Source organism: Phyllobates terribilis, unplaced genomic scaffold, assembly GCF_046119375.1.
Source record: "Phyllobates terribilis strain yellow unplaced genomic scaffold, ASM4611937v1 Scaffold_2__4_contigs__length_985480577, whole genome shotgun sequence".
Classification (NCBI taxonomy): Eukaryota; Metazoa; Chordata; class Amphibia; order Anura; family Dendrobatidae; genus Phyllobates; species Phyllobates terribilis.
Window position 1 is genome coordinate 35951238 of NW_027362762.1, and position 19549 is coordinate 35970786.

At 48.0% G+C, this 19549-nt stretch overlaps 1 protein-coding gene across 1 annotated transcript in view; it reads left to right on the plus strand.

The window, feature by feature from the left end:
* Nucleotides 1–2622: 2622 nt before the first annotated feature.
* Nucleotides 2623–19549, plus strand: part of LOC141243886 (sialidase-3-like) — a 59739-nt gene continuing 42812 nt past the window's right edge. Inside the window, exon 1 of the mRNA XM_073668959.1 lies at nucleotides 2623–2675. Within this exon, the coding sequence (XP_073525060.1) occupies nucleotides 2623–2675 (53 nt within the window). The remainder of the gene's footprint in view (nucleotides 2676–19549) is intronic.

Here is a 19549-nt window from a genome sequence, read left to right on the forward strand (position 1 = left end):
TCCAGTACAGGGGGGTGCACAGTACAGGAGGAGGTCTGTTCACAGTACAGGGTGGTGCACAGTACAGGAGGAGGTCTGGTCCAGTACAGGGGGGGGAATGCACAGTACAGGGGGAGGTCTGGTCCAGTACAGGGTGGGGGGTGTTGCACAGTACAGGGGGAGGTCTGGTCCAGTACAGGGGGGGGGTGCACAGTACAGGGGGAGGTCTGGTCCAGTACAGGGGGGGGGGTGCACAGTACAGGGGGAGGTCTGGTCCAGTACAGGGGGGGGAGGTGCACAGTACAGGGGGAGGTCTGGTCCAGTACAGGGGGGGGTGCACAGTATAGGGGGAGGTCTTGTCCAGTACAGGGGGGTGCACAGTACAGGAGGAGGTCTGGTCCAGTACAGGGGGGTGCACAGTACAGGGGGGTCAGGGGGGTGCACAGTACAGGGGGAGGTCTGGTCCAGTACAGGGGGGGGGTGCACAGTACAGGGGGAGGTCTTGTCCAGTACAGGGGGGTGCACCGTACAGGAGGAGGTCTGGTCCAGTACAGGGGGGTGCACAGTACAGGGGGAGGTCTGGTCCAGTACAGGGAGGGGGGAGGGTGCACAGAACAGGGGGAGGTCTTGTCCAGTACAGGGGGGGAGTGCACAGTACAGGGGGAGGTCTGGTCCAGTACAGGGGGGGGGGGTGTTGCACAGTACAGGGGGAGGTCTGGTCCAGTACAGGGGGTGGGGGTGCACAGTACAGGGGGAGGTCTGGTCCAGTACAGGGGGGGGGTGCACAGTACAGGGGGAGGTCTGGTCCAGTACAGGGGGGGGGGTGCACAGTACAGGGGGAGGTCTGGTCCAGTACAGGGGGGGTGCACAGTATAGGGGGAGGTCTTGTCCAGTACAGGGGGGTGCACAGTACAGGAGGAGGTCTGGTCCAGTACAGGGGGGAAAATGCACAGTACAGGGGGAGGTCTGGTCCAGTACAGGGGGGGGGGCGCACAGTACAGGGGGAGGTCTGGTCCAGTACAGGGGGGGGGGGTTGCACAGTACAGGGGGAGGTCTGGTCCAGTACAGGGGGGGTGCACAGTATAGGGGGAGGTCTTGTCCAGTACAGCGGGGTGCACAGTACAGGAGGAGGTCTGGTCCAGTACAGGGGGGTGCACAGTACAGGGGAGTCAGGGGAGTTCACAGTACAGGAGGAGGTCTGGTCCAGTACAGGGGGGGGGGTGCACAGTACAGGGGGAGGTCTGGTCCAGTACAGGGAGGGGGGGGGTGCACAGTACAGGGGGAGGTCTGGTCCAGTACAGGGGGGGGGGGTGCACAGTACAGGGGGAGGTCTGGTCCAGTACAGGGGGGGGTGCACAGTATAGGGGGAGGTCTTGTCCAGTACAGGGGGGTGCACAGTACAGGAGGAGGTCTGGTCCAGTACAGGGGGGGGAATGCACAGTACAGGGGGGGGGTCTGGTCCAGTACAGGGGGGGGGGGGTGTTGCTCAGTACAGGGGGAGGTCTGGTCCAGTACAGGGGGGGGGGGGCGCACAGTACAGGGGGAGGTCTGGTCCAGTACAGGGGGGGGGGTTGCACAGTACAGGGGGAGGTCTGGTCCAGTACAGGGGGGGGGGTGCACAGTACAGGGGGAGGTCTGGTCCAGTACAGGGGGGGGTGCACAGTATAGGGGGAGGTCTTGTCCAGTACAGGGGGGTGCACAGTACAGGAGGAGGTCTGGTCCAGTACAGGGGGGTGCACAGTACAGGAGGAGGTCTGGTCCAGTACAGGGGGGGGTGCACAGTACAGGAGGAGGTCTGGTCCAATACAGGGGGAGGATTAATTATATATATTTTTTTTAATTAAAAAAAGTTTTAAACTGGTTAATTGTTCCCCTTGGAGCATGTGATCATTTGTACATTAATTATACTGCATTCACAACTGTATAGTGTATTGTCATCTTCTTTAAGGGTATGTGCACACGTTAAGTGTTGGGTGCAGAAATTTCTGCACCATTTCTCTTGGCAGGAAAAACGCAGCGTACAATACTTTTTTTTATGCGTTTTTGGTGCGGATTTTTTGCATCAAAAGTGCTGAAACGATTGACATGCTGCAGATTTAAATCTGGAGGTCAGAAATATGCAACGTGTGCATGAGACTTCAGAATCCTCATTCACTTTGCTGGCATCAGGAAACCCTGCAGGTTTTGTGACCAATCTGCAATGTGTGCACAGACCCTAACCGTCTTAGGTTAAGTTCCCATGATGAGTTTTTTGGTGGCTTTTTGATGTTGCAGATTTTCTGCACCCAATAAGTAAAACAGGTTACCTGAATTTTTTGGGGGAAAAAACGCAGCATCGAAAATTCATTGTGTGAATGAAGCCTCAGGCCATGTGCACACGGTCCGTATTTTACATCTGTATTTTTCACCCACTCCTGGTTTTGGCTTCCAAATAAGTGATGTAAAATACTGAACGTGTGACCATCGCCTTAAGGACCGAGCATTTAATTTTTATTGTAATTTTTTTTCTGTGACGCCATTAATTTTACCACGTAATGAAGTGAAAAACTAAAAGAAATCCCAAGTGGCATAAAATATTTCTGACAGCGACATTTAACTCTTGCATTAGGCGCTAGATCTGATGGTATCATGAGCTCTGGCGCGATGTCCAGCGTGGTACGAGCCCTAATCCCGGCATCCATTGCTGCTTGTGTATGGTGGGTGCACGTCCGTCACTGAGGATTATATAAGGGGGATTCAGCCTGAATATAAGGTAGCAAACGCCACGTCATCAAGTAATCACAGGACACCGGATTCTGCTCTAGTTATCTGTAACGGTTTTATTTTTTTATGGTGACGCTCGTGCACGTCTGGACGTTAGTACGGAGCCATCGCTAGCGGGAGACGTCCCCTTCTCACCGGTCGGCTTTAATAATGGCGCTGCCTGCGTCTGTGAACAGATAAACATGAGATCAGGTTCTGCCTCTGGATCATTTCCACTCAAAATCTAGAAATATCCTGAAATGTTACACATTCTGTTCAGCCGTCTCTTAAAGGCGACTCCACACAGGACAAAGTGGGTTCACTAAGATAAACTTGTTGCCCGTAGCAACCAATCACAGCTCAGCTTTTACTTCTAAAGTGGCTCGGAATGCTGCATTGTGGCTGGTTGCTATGGGCAACAAGACCATTCTGTTTATGGCATAAGTCTGCGGTGACGTCTGGGCGCGTCTGTATCTCCTTCTAGACGCCATGTTGATATCACAATGTTCCTTTTCCGAAATCCGGAGCGAAATATGCAAATCGCTTAGACCACACCCGACCACACCCTCTGACTAAACAAAGGGGCCAAACCCACTCGCTATGTCATTGAATTATGGCATGACAACAGTAAGGGGCTATAAAAATCCCCCCTGGAGCCCTGGGCCATCACTTATCCTGCTCCTGGACCGGATGTAAGTATTGCCATCATGAAAGACGGAACACAGCGGACGTACAGTACCGACCAAAAGTTTGGACACACCTTCTCATTTAAAGATTTTTCTGTATTTTCATGACTATGAAAATTGTACATTCACACTGAAGGCATCAAAACTATGAATTACCACATGTGGAATTATATACTTAACAAAAAAGTGTGAAACAACGGAAAATATGTCTTATATTCTAGGTTCTTCACAGTAGCCACCTTTTGCTTTGATGACTGCTTTGCACACTCTTGGCATTCTCTTGATGAGCTTCAAGAGGTAGTCACCGGAAATGAGCCCCCTGAAACACCATGCCGGCCGCAGGACAGGTAATAGTATGTATTCGCGATAAGGCAGAGGCGCGGACAGTCGTGTGCTCACCTTATTCTCCTCTCAGGTCACAGACGCAGACGTTGCCGGCATGCAGAGTAAAGTGAGCGCCCTGAAACACCATGCCGGCCTCAGGACAGGTAATAGTATGTACTCACGATAAGTCAGAGGCACGGACAGTCGTGTGCTCACCTTATTCTCCTCTCAGGTCACAGACGCAGACGTCGCCGGCATGTAGTGTAAAGTGAGCCCCCTGAAACACCATGCCGGTCGCCGCACAGGTAATAGTATGTATTCGCAATAAGGCAGAGGCGCAGACAGTCGTGTGCTCACCTTATTCTCCTCCCAGGTCACAGACGCAGACGTTGCCGGCATGCAGAGTAAAGTGAGCCCCCTGAAACACCATGCCGGCCGCAGGACAGGTAGTAGTATGTATTCGCGATAAGGCAGAGGCGCGGACAGTCGTGTGCTCACCTTATTCTCCTCCCAGGTCACAGACGCAGACGTTGCCGGCATGCAGTGTACAGTGAGCCCCCTGAAACACCATGCCGGCCGCAGGACAGGTAATAGTATGTATTCACGATAAGGCAGAGGTGCGGACAGTCGTGTGCTCACCTTATTCTCCTCTCAGGTCACAGACGCAGATGTCGCCGGCATGCAGTGTAAAGTGAGCCGCCTGAAACACCATGCCGGCCGCAGGACAGGTAATAATATGTATTCGCGATAAGGCAGAGGCGCGGACAGTCGTGTGCTCACCTTATTCTCCTCCCAGGTCACAGACGCAGACGTTGCCGGCATGCAGTGTAAAGTGAGCCCCCTGAAACACCATGCCGGCCGCAGGACAGGTAATAGTATGTATTCACGATAAGGCAGAGGCGCGGACAGTCGTGTGCTCACCTTATTCTCCTCTCAGGTCACAGACGCAGACGTCGCCGGAATGCAGTGTAAAGTGAGCCCCCTGAAACACCATGCCGGCCGCAGGACAGGTAATAGTATGTATTCACGATAAGGCAGAGGTGTGGACAGTCGTGTGCTCACCTTATTCTCTTCTCAGGTCACAGACGCAGACGTCGCTGGCATGCAGTGTAAAGTGAGCCCCCTGAAACACCATGCCAGCCTCAGGACAGGTAATAGTATGTATTCACGATAAGGCAGAGGCGCGGACAGTCGTGTGCTCACCTTATTCTCCTCTCAGGTCACAGGCCCAGACGTCGCCGGCATGCAGAGTAAAGTGAGTAAAGTGCAGAGAGTATCACACAGGATAGGATTAGATACACAGCTCTGCAGACAGTATCACACAGGATAGGATTAGATACACGGCTCAGCAGACGGTATCACACAGGATAGGATTAGATACACTGCTCAGCAGACGGTATCACACAGGATAGGATTAGATACATGGCTCAGCAGACAGTATCACACAGGACAGGATTAGATACATGGCTCAGAAGACCGTATCACACAGGAGAGGGTTAGATACACAGCTCAGCAGACAGTATCACACAGGATAGGATTAGATACACGGCTCAGCAGACAGTATCACACAGGAGAGGGTTAGATACACGGCTCAGCAGACAGTATCACACAGGAGAGGGTTAGATACACGGCTCAGCAGACAGTATCACACAGGATAGGATTAGATACACGGCTCAGCAGACGGTATCACACAGGATAGGATTAGATACACGGCTCAGCAGACAGTATCACACAGGAAAGGATTAGATACACGGCTCAGCAGACGTATCACACAGGACAGGATTAGATACATGGCTCAGAAGACAGTATCACACAGGAGAGGATTAGATACACAGCTCAGCAGACGGTATCACACAGGATAGGATTAGATACACGGCTCAGCAGACAGTATCACACAGGAAAGGATTAGATACACGGCTCAGCAGACGTATCACACAGGACAGGATTAGATACATGGCTCAGAAGACAGTATCACACAGGAGAGGATTAGATACACAGCTCAGCAGACGGTATCACACAGGATAGGATTAGATACACAGCTCAGCAGACAGTATCACACAGGATAGGATTAGATACACGGCTCAGCAGACAGTATCACACAGGAGAGGGTTAGATACACGGCTCAGCAGACAGTATCACACAGGAAAGGGTTAGATACACGGCTCAGCAGACAGTATCACACAGGAGAGGGTTAGATACACGGCTCAGCAGACAGTATCACACAGTATAGGATTAGATACACGGCTCAGCAGACAGTATCACACAGGAGAGGATTAGATGCACGGCTCAGCAGACAGTATCACACAGGATAGGTTTAGATACACAGCTCAGCAGATAGTATCGCACAGGATAGGATTAGATACACGGCTCAAAAGACAGTATCACACAGCATAGGATTAGATACACGGCTCAGCAGACAGTATCACACAGGATATTTTTAGATACACAGCTCAGCAGATAGTATCACACAGGATAGGATTAGATACACAGCTCAGCAGACAGTATCACACAGGATATTTTTAGATACACAGCTCAGCAGACAGTATCACACAGGAGAGGATTAGATACACAGCTCAGCAGACAGTATCGCACAGGATAGGATTAGATACACGGCTCAAAAGACAGTATCACACAGCATAGGATTAGATACACGGCTCAGCAGACAGTATCACACAGGATATTTTTAGATACACAGCTCAGCAGATAGTATCACACAGGATAGGATTAGATACACAGCTCAGCAGACAGTATCGCACAGGATAGGATTAGATACACGGCTCAGCAGACAGTATCGCACAGCATAGGATTAGATACACAGCTCAGCAGACAGTATCGCACAGGATAGGATTAGATACACAGCTCAGCAGACGGTATCGCACAGCATAGGATTAGATACACAGCTCAGCAGATAGTATCACACAGGAGAGGATTAGATACACAGCTCAGCAGACAGTATCACACAGGATAGGATTAGATACACGGCTCAGCAGACAGTATCGCACAGGATAGGATTAGATACACGGCTCAGCAGACAGTATCGCACAGCATAGGATTAGATACACAGTTCAGCAGACGATATCACACAGCATAGGATTAGATACACAGCTCAGCAGATAGTATCACACAGGAGAGGATTAGATACACGGCTCAGCAGACATTATCACACAAAATAGGATTAGATACACGGCTCAGCAGACAGTATCACATAGGATAGGATTAGATACACGGCTCAGCAGACAGTTTCACACAGAAAAGGATTAGATACACGGCTCAGCAGACAGTATCACACAGTAGAGGATTAGATACACGGCTCAGCAGACAGTATCACACAGGAGACGATTAGATACACGGCTCAGCAAACAGTATCACACAGGATAGGATTAGATACCCGGCTCAGCAGACAGTATCACACAGGATAAGATTAGATACACGGCTCAGCAGACAGTATCACACAGAATAGGATTAGATACACGGCTCAGCAGACAGTATCACACAGGATAGGATTAGATACACGGCTCAGCAGACAGTATCACACAGGATAGGATTAGATACACGGCTCAGCAGACAGTATCACACAGGATAGGATTAGATACACGGCTCAGCAGACAGTATCACACAGGATAGGATTAGATACACGGCTCAGAAGACGGTATCACAAAGGACAGGATTAGATACACGGCTCAGCAGACAGTATCACACAGGAGAGGGTTAGATACACAGCTCAGCAGACAGTATCACACAGGATAGGATTAGATACACGGCTCAGCAGACAGTATCACACAGGATAGGATTAGATACACGGCTCAGCAGACAGTGTCACACAAGATAGGATTAGATACACGGCTCAGCAGACAGTATCACACAGGAAAGGGTTAGATACACAGCTCAGCAGACAGTATCACACAGGAGAGGATTAGATACACAGCTCAGCAGATAGTATTACACAGGAGAGGATTAGATACACAGCTCAGCAGATAGTATCACACAGGATAGGATTAGATACACGGCTCAGCAGACAGTATCACACAGGATAGGATTAGATACACGGCTCAGCAGACAGTATCACACAGGATAGGATTAGATACACGGCTCAGCAGACAGTATCACACAGGATAGGATTAGATACACGGCTCAGCAGACAGTATCACACAGGAGAGGGTTAGATACACAGTTCAGCAGACAGTGTCACACAGGATAGGATTAGATACACGGCTCAGCAGACAGTATCACACAGGTTAGGATTAGATACACGGCTCAGCAGACGGTATCACAAAGGATAGGATTAGATACAGCTCAGCAGACAGTGTCACACAGGATAGGATTAGATACATGGATCAGCAGACACTATCACACAGGAGAGGATTAGATACACGGCTCAGCAGTCAGTATCACACAGGATAGGATTAGATACATGGCTCAGCAGACAGTATCACACAGGAGAGGATTAGATACATGGATCAGCAGACATTATCACACAGGACAGGATTAGATACACGTCTCAGCAGACAGTATCAAACAGGAGAGGATTAGATACACAGCTCAGCAGACAGTATCACACAGCATAGGATTAGATACACGGCTCAGCAGACAGTATCACACAGGATAGGATTAGATACACAGCTCAGCAGACAGTGTCACACAGGGTAGGATTAGATACACGGCTCAGCAGACAGTATCACACAGGATAGGATTAGATACACAGCTCAGCAGACAGTATCACACAGGATAGGATTAGATACATGGCTCAGCAGACAGTATCACACAGGAGAGGATTAGATACACGTCTCAGCAGACAGTATCACACGTGAGAGGATTAGATACACGGCTCAGCAGACAGTATCACACAGCATAGGATTAGATACACGGCTCAGCAGACAGTATCACACAGGATAGGATTAGATACACGGCTCAGCAGACGGTATCACACAGGATAGGATTAGATACACGGCTCAGCAGACAGTATCACACAGGACAGGATTAGATACAGCGGTCAGCAGACGGTATCACTCAGGATAGGATTAGATACACGGGTCAGCAGACGGTATCACACAGGATAGGATTAGATACATGGCTCAGCAGACAGTATCACACAGGATAGGATTAGATACACAGCTCAGCAGACAGTATCACACAGAATAGGATTAGATACACGGCTCAGCAGACAGTATCACACAGGAGAGGATTAGATACACGGCTCAGCAGACAGTATCACATAGGATAGGATGAGATTCACAGCTCAGCAGACAGTATCACACAGGATAGGATTAGATACACGGCTCAGCAGACGGTATCACACAGGAGAGGATTTGATACACGGCTCAGCAGAGAGTATCACACAGGATAGGATTAGATACACAGCTCTGCAGACAGTATCACACAGGATAGGATTAGATACACGGCTCAGCAGACGGTATCACACAGGATAGGATTAGATACACTGCTCAGCCGACGGTATCACACAGGATAGAATTAGATACACGGCTCAGCACACAGTATCACACAGGAGAGGATTAGATACACAGCTCAGCAAACATTATAACACAGGAGAGGATTAGATACACAGCTCAGCAGACAGTATCACACAGGAGAGGATTAGACACACGGCTCAGCAGACAGTATCACACGTGAGAGGATTAGATACACGGCTCAGCAGACAGTATCACACAGCATAGGATTAGATACACGGCTCAGCACACAGTATCACACAGGATAGGATTAGATACACGGCTCAGCAGACGGTATCACACAGGATAGGATTAGATACATGGCACAGCAGACAGTATCACACAGGATAGGGTTAGATACACAGCTCAGCAGACAGTATCACACAGGATAGGATTAGATACACGGCTCAGCAGACAGTATCACACAGGAGAGGATTAGATACACGGCTCAGCACACAGTATCACACAGCATAGGATTAGATACACGGCTCAGCAGACAGTATCACACAGGATAGGATTAGATACACGGCTCAGCAGACAGTATCACACAGGTTAGGGTTAGATACACGGCTCAGCAGACGGTATCACAAAGGATAGGATTAGATACAGCTCAGCAGACATTATCACACAGGATAGGATTAGATACACGGCTCAGCAGATAGTATCACACAGGAGAGGGTTAGATACACGGCTCAGCAGACAGTATCACACGTGAGAGGATTAGATACACGGCTCAGCAGACAGTATCACACAGCATAGGATTAGATACACGGCTCAGCAGACAGTATCACACAGGTTAGGATTAGATACACGGCTCAGCAGACAGTATCACACAGGAGAGGGTTGGATACACAGCTCAGCAGACAGTATCACACAGGAGAGGATTAGATACACGTCTCAGCAGACAGTATCACAAAGGATAGGATTAGATACAGCTCAGCAGACATTATCACACAGGATAGGATTAGATACACGGCTCAGCAGATAGTATCACACAGGAGAGGGTTAGATACACGGCTCAGCAGACAGTATCACACAGGATAGGATTAGATACACGGTTCAGCAGACAGTATCACACAGGATAGGATTAGATACACAGCTCAGCAGACAGTATCACACAGGATAGGATTAGATACATGGCTCAGCAGACAGTATCACACAGGATAGGATTAGATACACAGCTCAGCAGACAGTATCACACAGGATAGGATTAGATACATGGCTCAGCAGACAGTATCACACAGGAGAGGATTAGATACACAGCTCAGCAGACAGTATCACACAGGATAGGATTAGATACACAGCTCAGCAGACAGTGTCACACAGGGTAGGATTAGATACACTGCTCAGCAGACAGTGTCACACAGGATAGGATTAGATACACAGCTCAGCAGACAGTATCACACAGGAGAGGATTAGATACACAGCTCAGCAGACAGTATCACACAGGAGAGGATTAGATACATGGATCAGCAGACAGTATCACACAGGAGAGGATTAGATACACAGCTCAGCAGACAGTATCACACAGGAGAGGATTAGATACATGGATCAGCAGACAGTATCACACAGGAGAGGATTAGATACACGTCTCAGCAGACAGTATCACACAGGAGAGGATTAGATACACAGCTCAGCAGACAGTATCACACAGCATAGGATTAGATACACGGCTCAGCAGACAGTATCACACAGGATAGGATTAGATACACAGCTCAGCAGACAGTGTCACACAGGAGAGGATTAGATACACAGCTCAGCAGACAGTATCACACAGGAGAGGATTAGATACACAGCTCAGCAGACAGTATCACACAGGATAGGATTAGATACATGGCTCAGCAGACAGTATCACACAGGAGAGGATTAGATACATGGATCAGCAGACACTATCACACAGGAGAGGATTAGATACACGTCTCAGCAGACAGTATCACACGTGAGAGGATTAGATACACGGCTCAGCAGACAGTATCACACAGCATAGGATTAGATACACGGCTCAGCACACAGTATCACACAGGATAGGATTAGATACATGGCTCAGCAGACGGTATCACACAGGATAGGATTAGATACACGGCTCAGCAGACAGTATCACACAGGATAGGATTAGATACACGGCTCAGCAGACAGTATAACACAGGATGGGATTAGATACACAGCTCAGCATACAGTATCACACAGGATACGATTAGATACACAGCTCAGCAGACAGTATCACACAGGACAGGATTAGATACAGCGGTCAGCAGACGGTATCACTCAGGATAGGATTAGATACACGGCTCAGCAGACAGTATCACACAGGAGAGGATTAGATACACGGCTCAGCAGACAGTATCACACAGGAGAGGATTAGATACACGGCTCAGCAGACAGTATCACACGTGAGAGGATTAGATACACGGCTCAGCAGACAGTATCACACAGCATAGGATTAGATACACGGCTCAGCACACAGTATTACACAGGATAGGATTAGATACACGGCTCAGCAGACAGTATCACACAGGATAGGATTAGATACATGGCTCAGCAGACAGTATCACACAGGATAGGATTAGATACACAGCTCAGCAGACAGTATCACACAGGATAGGATTAGATACACGGCTCAGCAGACAGTATCACACAGCATAGGATTAGATACACGGCTCAGCAGACAGTATCACACAGGAGAGGGTTAGATACACAGTTCAGCAGACAGTGTCACACAGGATAGGATTAGATACACGGCTCAGCAGACAGTATCACACAGGTTAGGATTAGATACACGGCTCAGCAGACGGTATCACAAAGGATAGGATTAGATACAGCTCAGCAGACATTATCACACAGGAGAGGATTAGATACACGGCTCAGCAGACAGTATCACACAGGATAGGATTAGATACATGGCTCAGCAGACAGTATCACACAGGAGAGGATTAGATACATGGATCAGCAGACACTATCACACAGGACAGGATTAGATACACGTCTCAGCAGACAGTATCAAACAGGAGAGGATTAGATACACAGCTCAGCAGACAGTATCACACAGCATAGGATTAGATACACGGCTCAGCAGACAGTATCACACAGGATAGGATTAGATACACAGCTCAGCAGACAGTGTCACACAGGGTAGGATTAGATACACGGCTCAGCAGACAGTATCACACAGGAGAGGATTAGATACATGGATCAGCAGACACTATCACACAGGAGAGGATTAGATACACAGCTCAGCAGACAGTATCACACAGGATAGGATTAGATACATGGCTCAGCAGACAGTATCACACAGGAGAGGATTAGATACACGTCTCAGCAGACAGTATCACACGTGAGAGGATTAGATACACGGCTCAGCAGACAGTATCACACAGCATAGGATTAGATACACGGCTCAGCACACAGTATCACACAGGATAGGATTAGATACACGGCTCAGCAGACAGTATCACACAGGACAGGATTAGATACAGCGGTCAGCAGACGGTATCACTCAGGATAGGATTAGATACACGGGTCAGCAGACGGTATCACACAGGATAGGATTAGATACATGGCTCAGCAGACAGTATCACACAGGATAGGATTAGATACACAGCTCAGCAGACAGTATCACACAGAATAGGATTAGATACACGGCTCAGCAGACAGTATCACACAGGAGAGGATTAGATACACGGCTCAGCAGACAGTATCACATAGGATAGGATGAGATTCACAGCTCAGCAGACAGTATCACACAGGATAGGATTAGATACACGGCTCAGCAGACGGTATCACACAGGAGAGGATTAGATACACGGCTCAGCAGAGAGTATCACACAGGATAGGATTAGATACACAGCTCTGCAGACAGTATCACACAGGATAGGATTAGATACACGGCTCAGCAGACGGTATCACACAGGATAGGATTAGATACACTGCTCAGCAGACGGTATCACACAGGATAGGATTAGATACACTGCTCAGCAGACGGTATCACACAGGATAGGATTAGATACACGGCTCAGCAGACAGTATCACACAGGACAGGATTAGATACATGGCTCAGAAGACCGTATCACACAGGAGAGGGTTAGATACACAGCTCAGCAGACAGTATCACACAGGATAGGATTAGATACACGGCTCAGCAGACAGTATCACACAGGAGAGGGTTAGATACACGGCTCAGCAGACAGTATCACACAGGAGAGGGTTAGATACACGGCTCAGCAGACAGTATCACACAGGATAGGATTAGATACACGGCTCAGCAGACGGTATCACACTGGATAGGATTAGATACACGGCTCAGCAGACAGTATCACACAGGATAGGATTAGATACACGGCTCAGCAGACAGTATCACACAGGATAGGATTAGATACACGGCTCAGCAGACGGTATCACACAGGATAGGATTAGATACACGGCTCAGCAGACAGTATCACACAGGAAAGGATTAGATACACGGCTCAGCAGACGTATCACACAGGACAGGATTAGATACATGGCTCAGAAGACAGTATCACACAGGAGAGGATTAGATACACAGCTCAGCAGACGGTATCACACAGGATAGGATTAGATACACAGCTCAGCAGACAGTATCACACAGGATAGGATTAGATACACGGCTCAGCAGACAGTATCACACAGGAGAGGGTTAGATACACGGCTCAGCAGACAGTATCACACAGGAAAGGGTTAGATACACGGCTCAGCAGACAGTATCACACAGGAGAGGGTTAGATACATGGCTCAGCAGACAGTATCACACAGGATAGGATTAGATACACGGCTCAGCAGACAGTATCACACAGGAGAGGATTAGATGCACGGCTCAGCAGACAGTATCACACAGGATAGGATTAGATACACAGCTCAGCAGACAGTATCGCACAGGATAGGATTAGATACACGGCTCAAAAGACAGTATCACACAGCATAGGATTAGATACACGGCTCAGCAGACAGTATCACACAGGATATTTTTAGATACACAGCTCAGCAGATAGTATCACACAGGATAGGATTAGATACACAGCTCAGCAGACAGTATCGCACAGGATAGGATTAGATACACGGCTCAGCAGACAGTATCACACAGGATAGGATTAGATACACGGCTCAGCAGACAGTATCACACAGCATAGGATTAGATACACGGCTCAGCAGACAGTATCACACAGGAGAGGGTTAGATACACAGTTCAGCAGACAGTGTCACACAGGATAGGATTAGATACACGGCTCAGCAGACAGTATCACACAGGTTAGGATTAGATACACGGCTCAGCAGACGGTATCACAAAGGATAGGATTAGATACAGCTCAGCAGACATTATCACACAGGAGAGGATTAGATACACGGCTCAGCAGACAGTATCACACAGGATAGGATTAGATACATGGCTCAGCAGACAGTATCACACAGGAGAGGATTAGATACATGGATCAGCAGACACTATCACACAGGACAGGATTAGATACACGTCTCAGCAGACAGTATCAAACAGGAGAGGATTAGATACACAGCTCAGCAGACAGTATCACACAGCATAGGATTAGATACACGGCTCAGCAGACAGTATCACACAGGATAGGATTAGATACACAGCTCAGCAGACAGTGTCACACAGGGTAGGATTAGATACACGGCTCAGCAGACAGTATCACACAGGATAGGATTAGATACACAGCTCAGCAGACAGTATCACACAGGATAGGATTAGATACATGGCTCAGCAGACAGTATCACACAGGAGAGGATTAGATACACGTCTCAGCAGACAGTATCACACGTGAGAGGATTAGATACACGGCTCAGCAGACAGTATCACACAGCATAGGATTAGATACACGGCTCAGCAGACAGTATCACACAGGATAGGATTAGATACACGGCTCAGCAGACGGTATCACACAGGATAGGATTAGATACACGGCTCAGCAGACAGTATCACACAGGATAGGATTAGATACACGGCTCAGCAGACAGTATCACACAGGACAGGATTAGATACAGCGGTCAGCAGACGGTATCACTCAGGATAGGATTAGATACACGGGTCAGCAGACGGTATCACACAGGATAGGATTAGATACATGGCTCAGCAGACAGTATCACACAGGATAGGATTAGATACACAGCTCAGCAGACAGTATCACACAGAATAGGATTAGATACACGGCTCAGCAGACAGTATCACACAGGAGAGGATTAGATACACGGCTCAGCAGACAGTATCACATAGTTTAGGATGAGATTCACAGCTCAGCAGACAGTATCACACAGGATAGGATTAGATACATGGCTCAGCAGACAGTATCACACAGGATAGGATTAGATACACAGCTCAGCAGACAGTATCACACAGGATACGATTAGATACACAGCTCAGCAGACAGTATCACACAGGATAGGATTAGATACACAGCTCAGCAGACAGTATCACACAGGAGAGGATTAGATACACAGCTCAGCAGACAGTATCACACAGGAGAGGATTAGATACATGGATCAGCAGACAGTATCACACAGGAGAGGATTAGATACACAGCTCAGCAGACAGTATCACACAGGAGAGGATTAGATACACGTCTCAGCAGACAGTATCACACAGGAGAGGATTAGATACACAGCTCAGCAGACAGTATCACACAGCATAGGATTAGATACACAGCTCAGCAGACAGTGTCACACAGGAGAGGATTAGATACACAGCTCAGCAGACAGTATCACACAGGAGAGGATTAGATACACAGCTCAGCAGACAGTATCACACAGGAGAGGATTAGATACATGGATCAGCAGACAGTATCACACAGGAGAGGATTAGATACACAGCTCAGCAGACAGTATCACACAGGAGAGGATTAGATACACGTCTCAGCAGACAGTATCACACAGGAGAGGATTAGATACACAGCTCAGCAGACAGTATCACACAGCATAGGATTAGATACACGGCTCAGCAGACAGTATCACACAGGAGAGGATTAGATACACAGCTCAGCAGACAGTGTCACACAGGAGAGGATTAGATACACAGCTCAGCAGACAGTATCACACAGGAGAGGATTAGATACACAGCTCAGCAGACAGTATCACACAGGATAGGATTAGATACATGGCTCAGCAGACAGTATCACACAGGAGAGGATTAGATACATGGATCAGCAGACACTATCACACAGGAGAGGATTAGATACACGTCTCAGCAGACAGTATCACACGTGAGAGGATTAGATACACGGCTCAGCAGACAGTATCACACAGCATAGGATTAGATACACGGCTCAGCACACAGTATCACACAGGATAGGATTAGATACACGGCTCAGCAGACAGTATCACACAGGACAGGATTAGATACAGCGGTCAGCAGACGGTATCACTCAGGATAGGATTAGATACACGGGTCAGCAGACGGTATCACACAGGATAGGATTAGATACATGGCTCAGCAGACAGTATCACACAGGATAGGATTAGATACACAGCTCAGCAGACAGTATCACACAGAATAGGATTAGATACACGGCTCAGCAGACAGTATCACACAGGAGAGGATTAGATACACGGCTCAGCAGACAGTATCACATAGGATAGGATGAGATTCACAGCTCAGCAGACAGTATCACACAGGATAGGATTAGATACACGGCTCAGCAGACGGTATCACACAGGAGAGGATTAGATACACGGCTCAGCAGAGAGTATCACACAGGATAGGATTAGATACACAGCTCTGCAGACAGTATCACACAGGATAGGATTAGATACACGGCTCAGCAGACGGTATCACACAGGATAGGATTAGATACACTGCTCAGCAGACGGTATCACACAGGATAGGATTAGATACACTGCTCAGCAGACGGTATCACACAGGATAGGATTAGATACACGGCTCAGCAGACAGTATCACATAGGATAGGATGAGATTCACAGCTCAGCAGACAGTATCACACAGGATAGGATTAGATACATGGCTCAGCAGACAGTATCACACAGGATAGGATTAGATACACAGCTCAGCAGACAGTATCACACAGGATACGATTAGATACACAGCTCAGCAGACAGTATCACACAGGATAGGATTAGATACACAGCTCAGCAGACAGTATCACACAGGAGAGGATTAGATACACAGCTCAGCAGACAGTATCACACAGGAGAGGATTAGATACATGGATCAGCAGACAGTATCACACAGGAGAGGATTAGATACACAGCTCAGCAGACAGTATCACACAGGAGAGGATTAGATACACGTCTCAGCAGACAGTATCACACAGGAGAGGATTAGATACACAGCTCAGCAGACAGTATCACACAGCATAGGATTAGATACACAGCTCAGCAGACAGTGTCACACAGGAGAGGATTAGATACACAGCTCAGCAGACAGTATCACACAGGAGAGGATTAGATACACAGCTCAGCAGACAGTATCACACAGGAGAGGATTAGATACATGGATCAGCAGACAGTATCACACAGGAGAGGATTAGATACACAGCTCAGCAGACAGTATCACACAGGAGAGGATTAGATACACGTCTCAGCAGACAGTATCACACAGGAGAGGATTAGATACACAGCTCAGCAGACAGTATCACACAGCATAGGATTAGATACACGGCTCAGCAGACAGTATCACACAGGAGAGGAATAGATACACAGCTCAGCAGACAGTGTCACACAGGAGAGGATTAGATACACAGCTCAGCAGACAGTATCACACAGGAGAGGATTAGATACACAGCTCAGCAGACAGTATCACACAGGATAGGATTAGATACATGGCTCAGAAAACAGTATCACACAGGAGAGGATTAGATACATGGATCAGCAGACACTATCACACAGGAGAGGATTAGATACACGTCTCAGCAGACAGTATCACACGTGAGAGGATTAGATACACGGCTCAGCAGACAGTATCACACAGCATGGGATTAGATACACGGCTCAGCACACAGTATCACACAGGATAGGATTAGATACACGGCTCAGCAGACAGTATCACACAGGACAGGATTAGATACAGCGGTCAGCAGACGGTATCACTCAGGATAGGATTAGATACACGGGTCAGCAGACGGTATCACACAGGATAGGATTAGATACATGGCTCAGCAGACAGTATCACACAGGATAGGATTAGATACACAGCTCAGCAGACAGTATCACACAGAATAGGATTAGATACACGGCTCAGCAGACAGTATCACACAGGAGAGGATTAGATACACGGCTCAGCAGACAGTATCACATAGGATAGGATGAGATTCACAGCTCAGCAGACAGTATCACACAGGATAGGATTAGATACACGGCTCAGCAGACGGTATCACACAGGAGAGGATTAGATACACGGCTCAGCAGAGAGTATCACACAGGATAGGATTAGATACACAGCTCTGCAGACAGTATCACACAGGATAGGATTAGATACACGGCTCAGCAGACGGTATCACACAGGATAGGATTAGATACACTGCTCAGCAGACGGTATCACACAGGATAGGATTAGATACACTGCTCAGCAGACGGTATCACACAGGATAGGATTAGATACACGGCTCAGCAGACAGTATCACACAGGACAGGATTAGATACATGGCTCAGAAGACCGTATCACACAGGACAGGGTTAGATACACAGCTCAGCAGACAGTATCACACAGGATAGGATTAGATACACGGCTCAGCAGACAGTATCACACAGGAGAGGGTTAGATACACGGCTCAGCAGACAGTATCACACAGGAGAGGGTTAGATACACGGCTCAGCAGACAGTATCACACAGGATAGGATTAGATACACGGCTCAGCAGACGGTATCACACTGGATAGGATTAGATACACGGCTCAGCAGACAGTATCACACAGGATAGGATTAGATACACGGCTCAGCAGACAGTATCACACAGGATAGGATTAGATACACGGCTCAGCAGACGGTATCACACAGGATAGGATTAGATACACGGCTCAGCAGACAGTATCACACAGGAAAGGATTAGATACACGGCTCAGCAGACGTATCACACAGGACAGGATTAGATACATGGCTCAGAAGACAGTATCACACAGGAGAGGATTAGATACACAGCTCAGCAGACGGTATCACACAGGATAGGATTAGATACACAGCTCAGCAGACAGTATCACACAGGATAGGATTAGATACACGGCTCAGCAGACAGTATCACACAGGAGAGGGTTAGATACACGGCTCAGCAGACAGTATCACACAGGAAAGGGTTAGATACACGGCTCAGCAGACAGTATCACACAGGAGAGGGTTAGATACATGGCTCAGCAGACAGTATCACACAGGATAGGATTAGATACACGGCTCAGCAGACAGTAT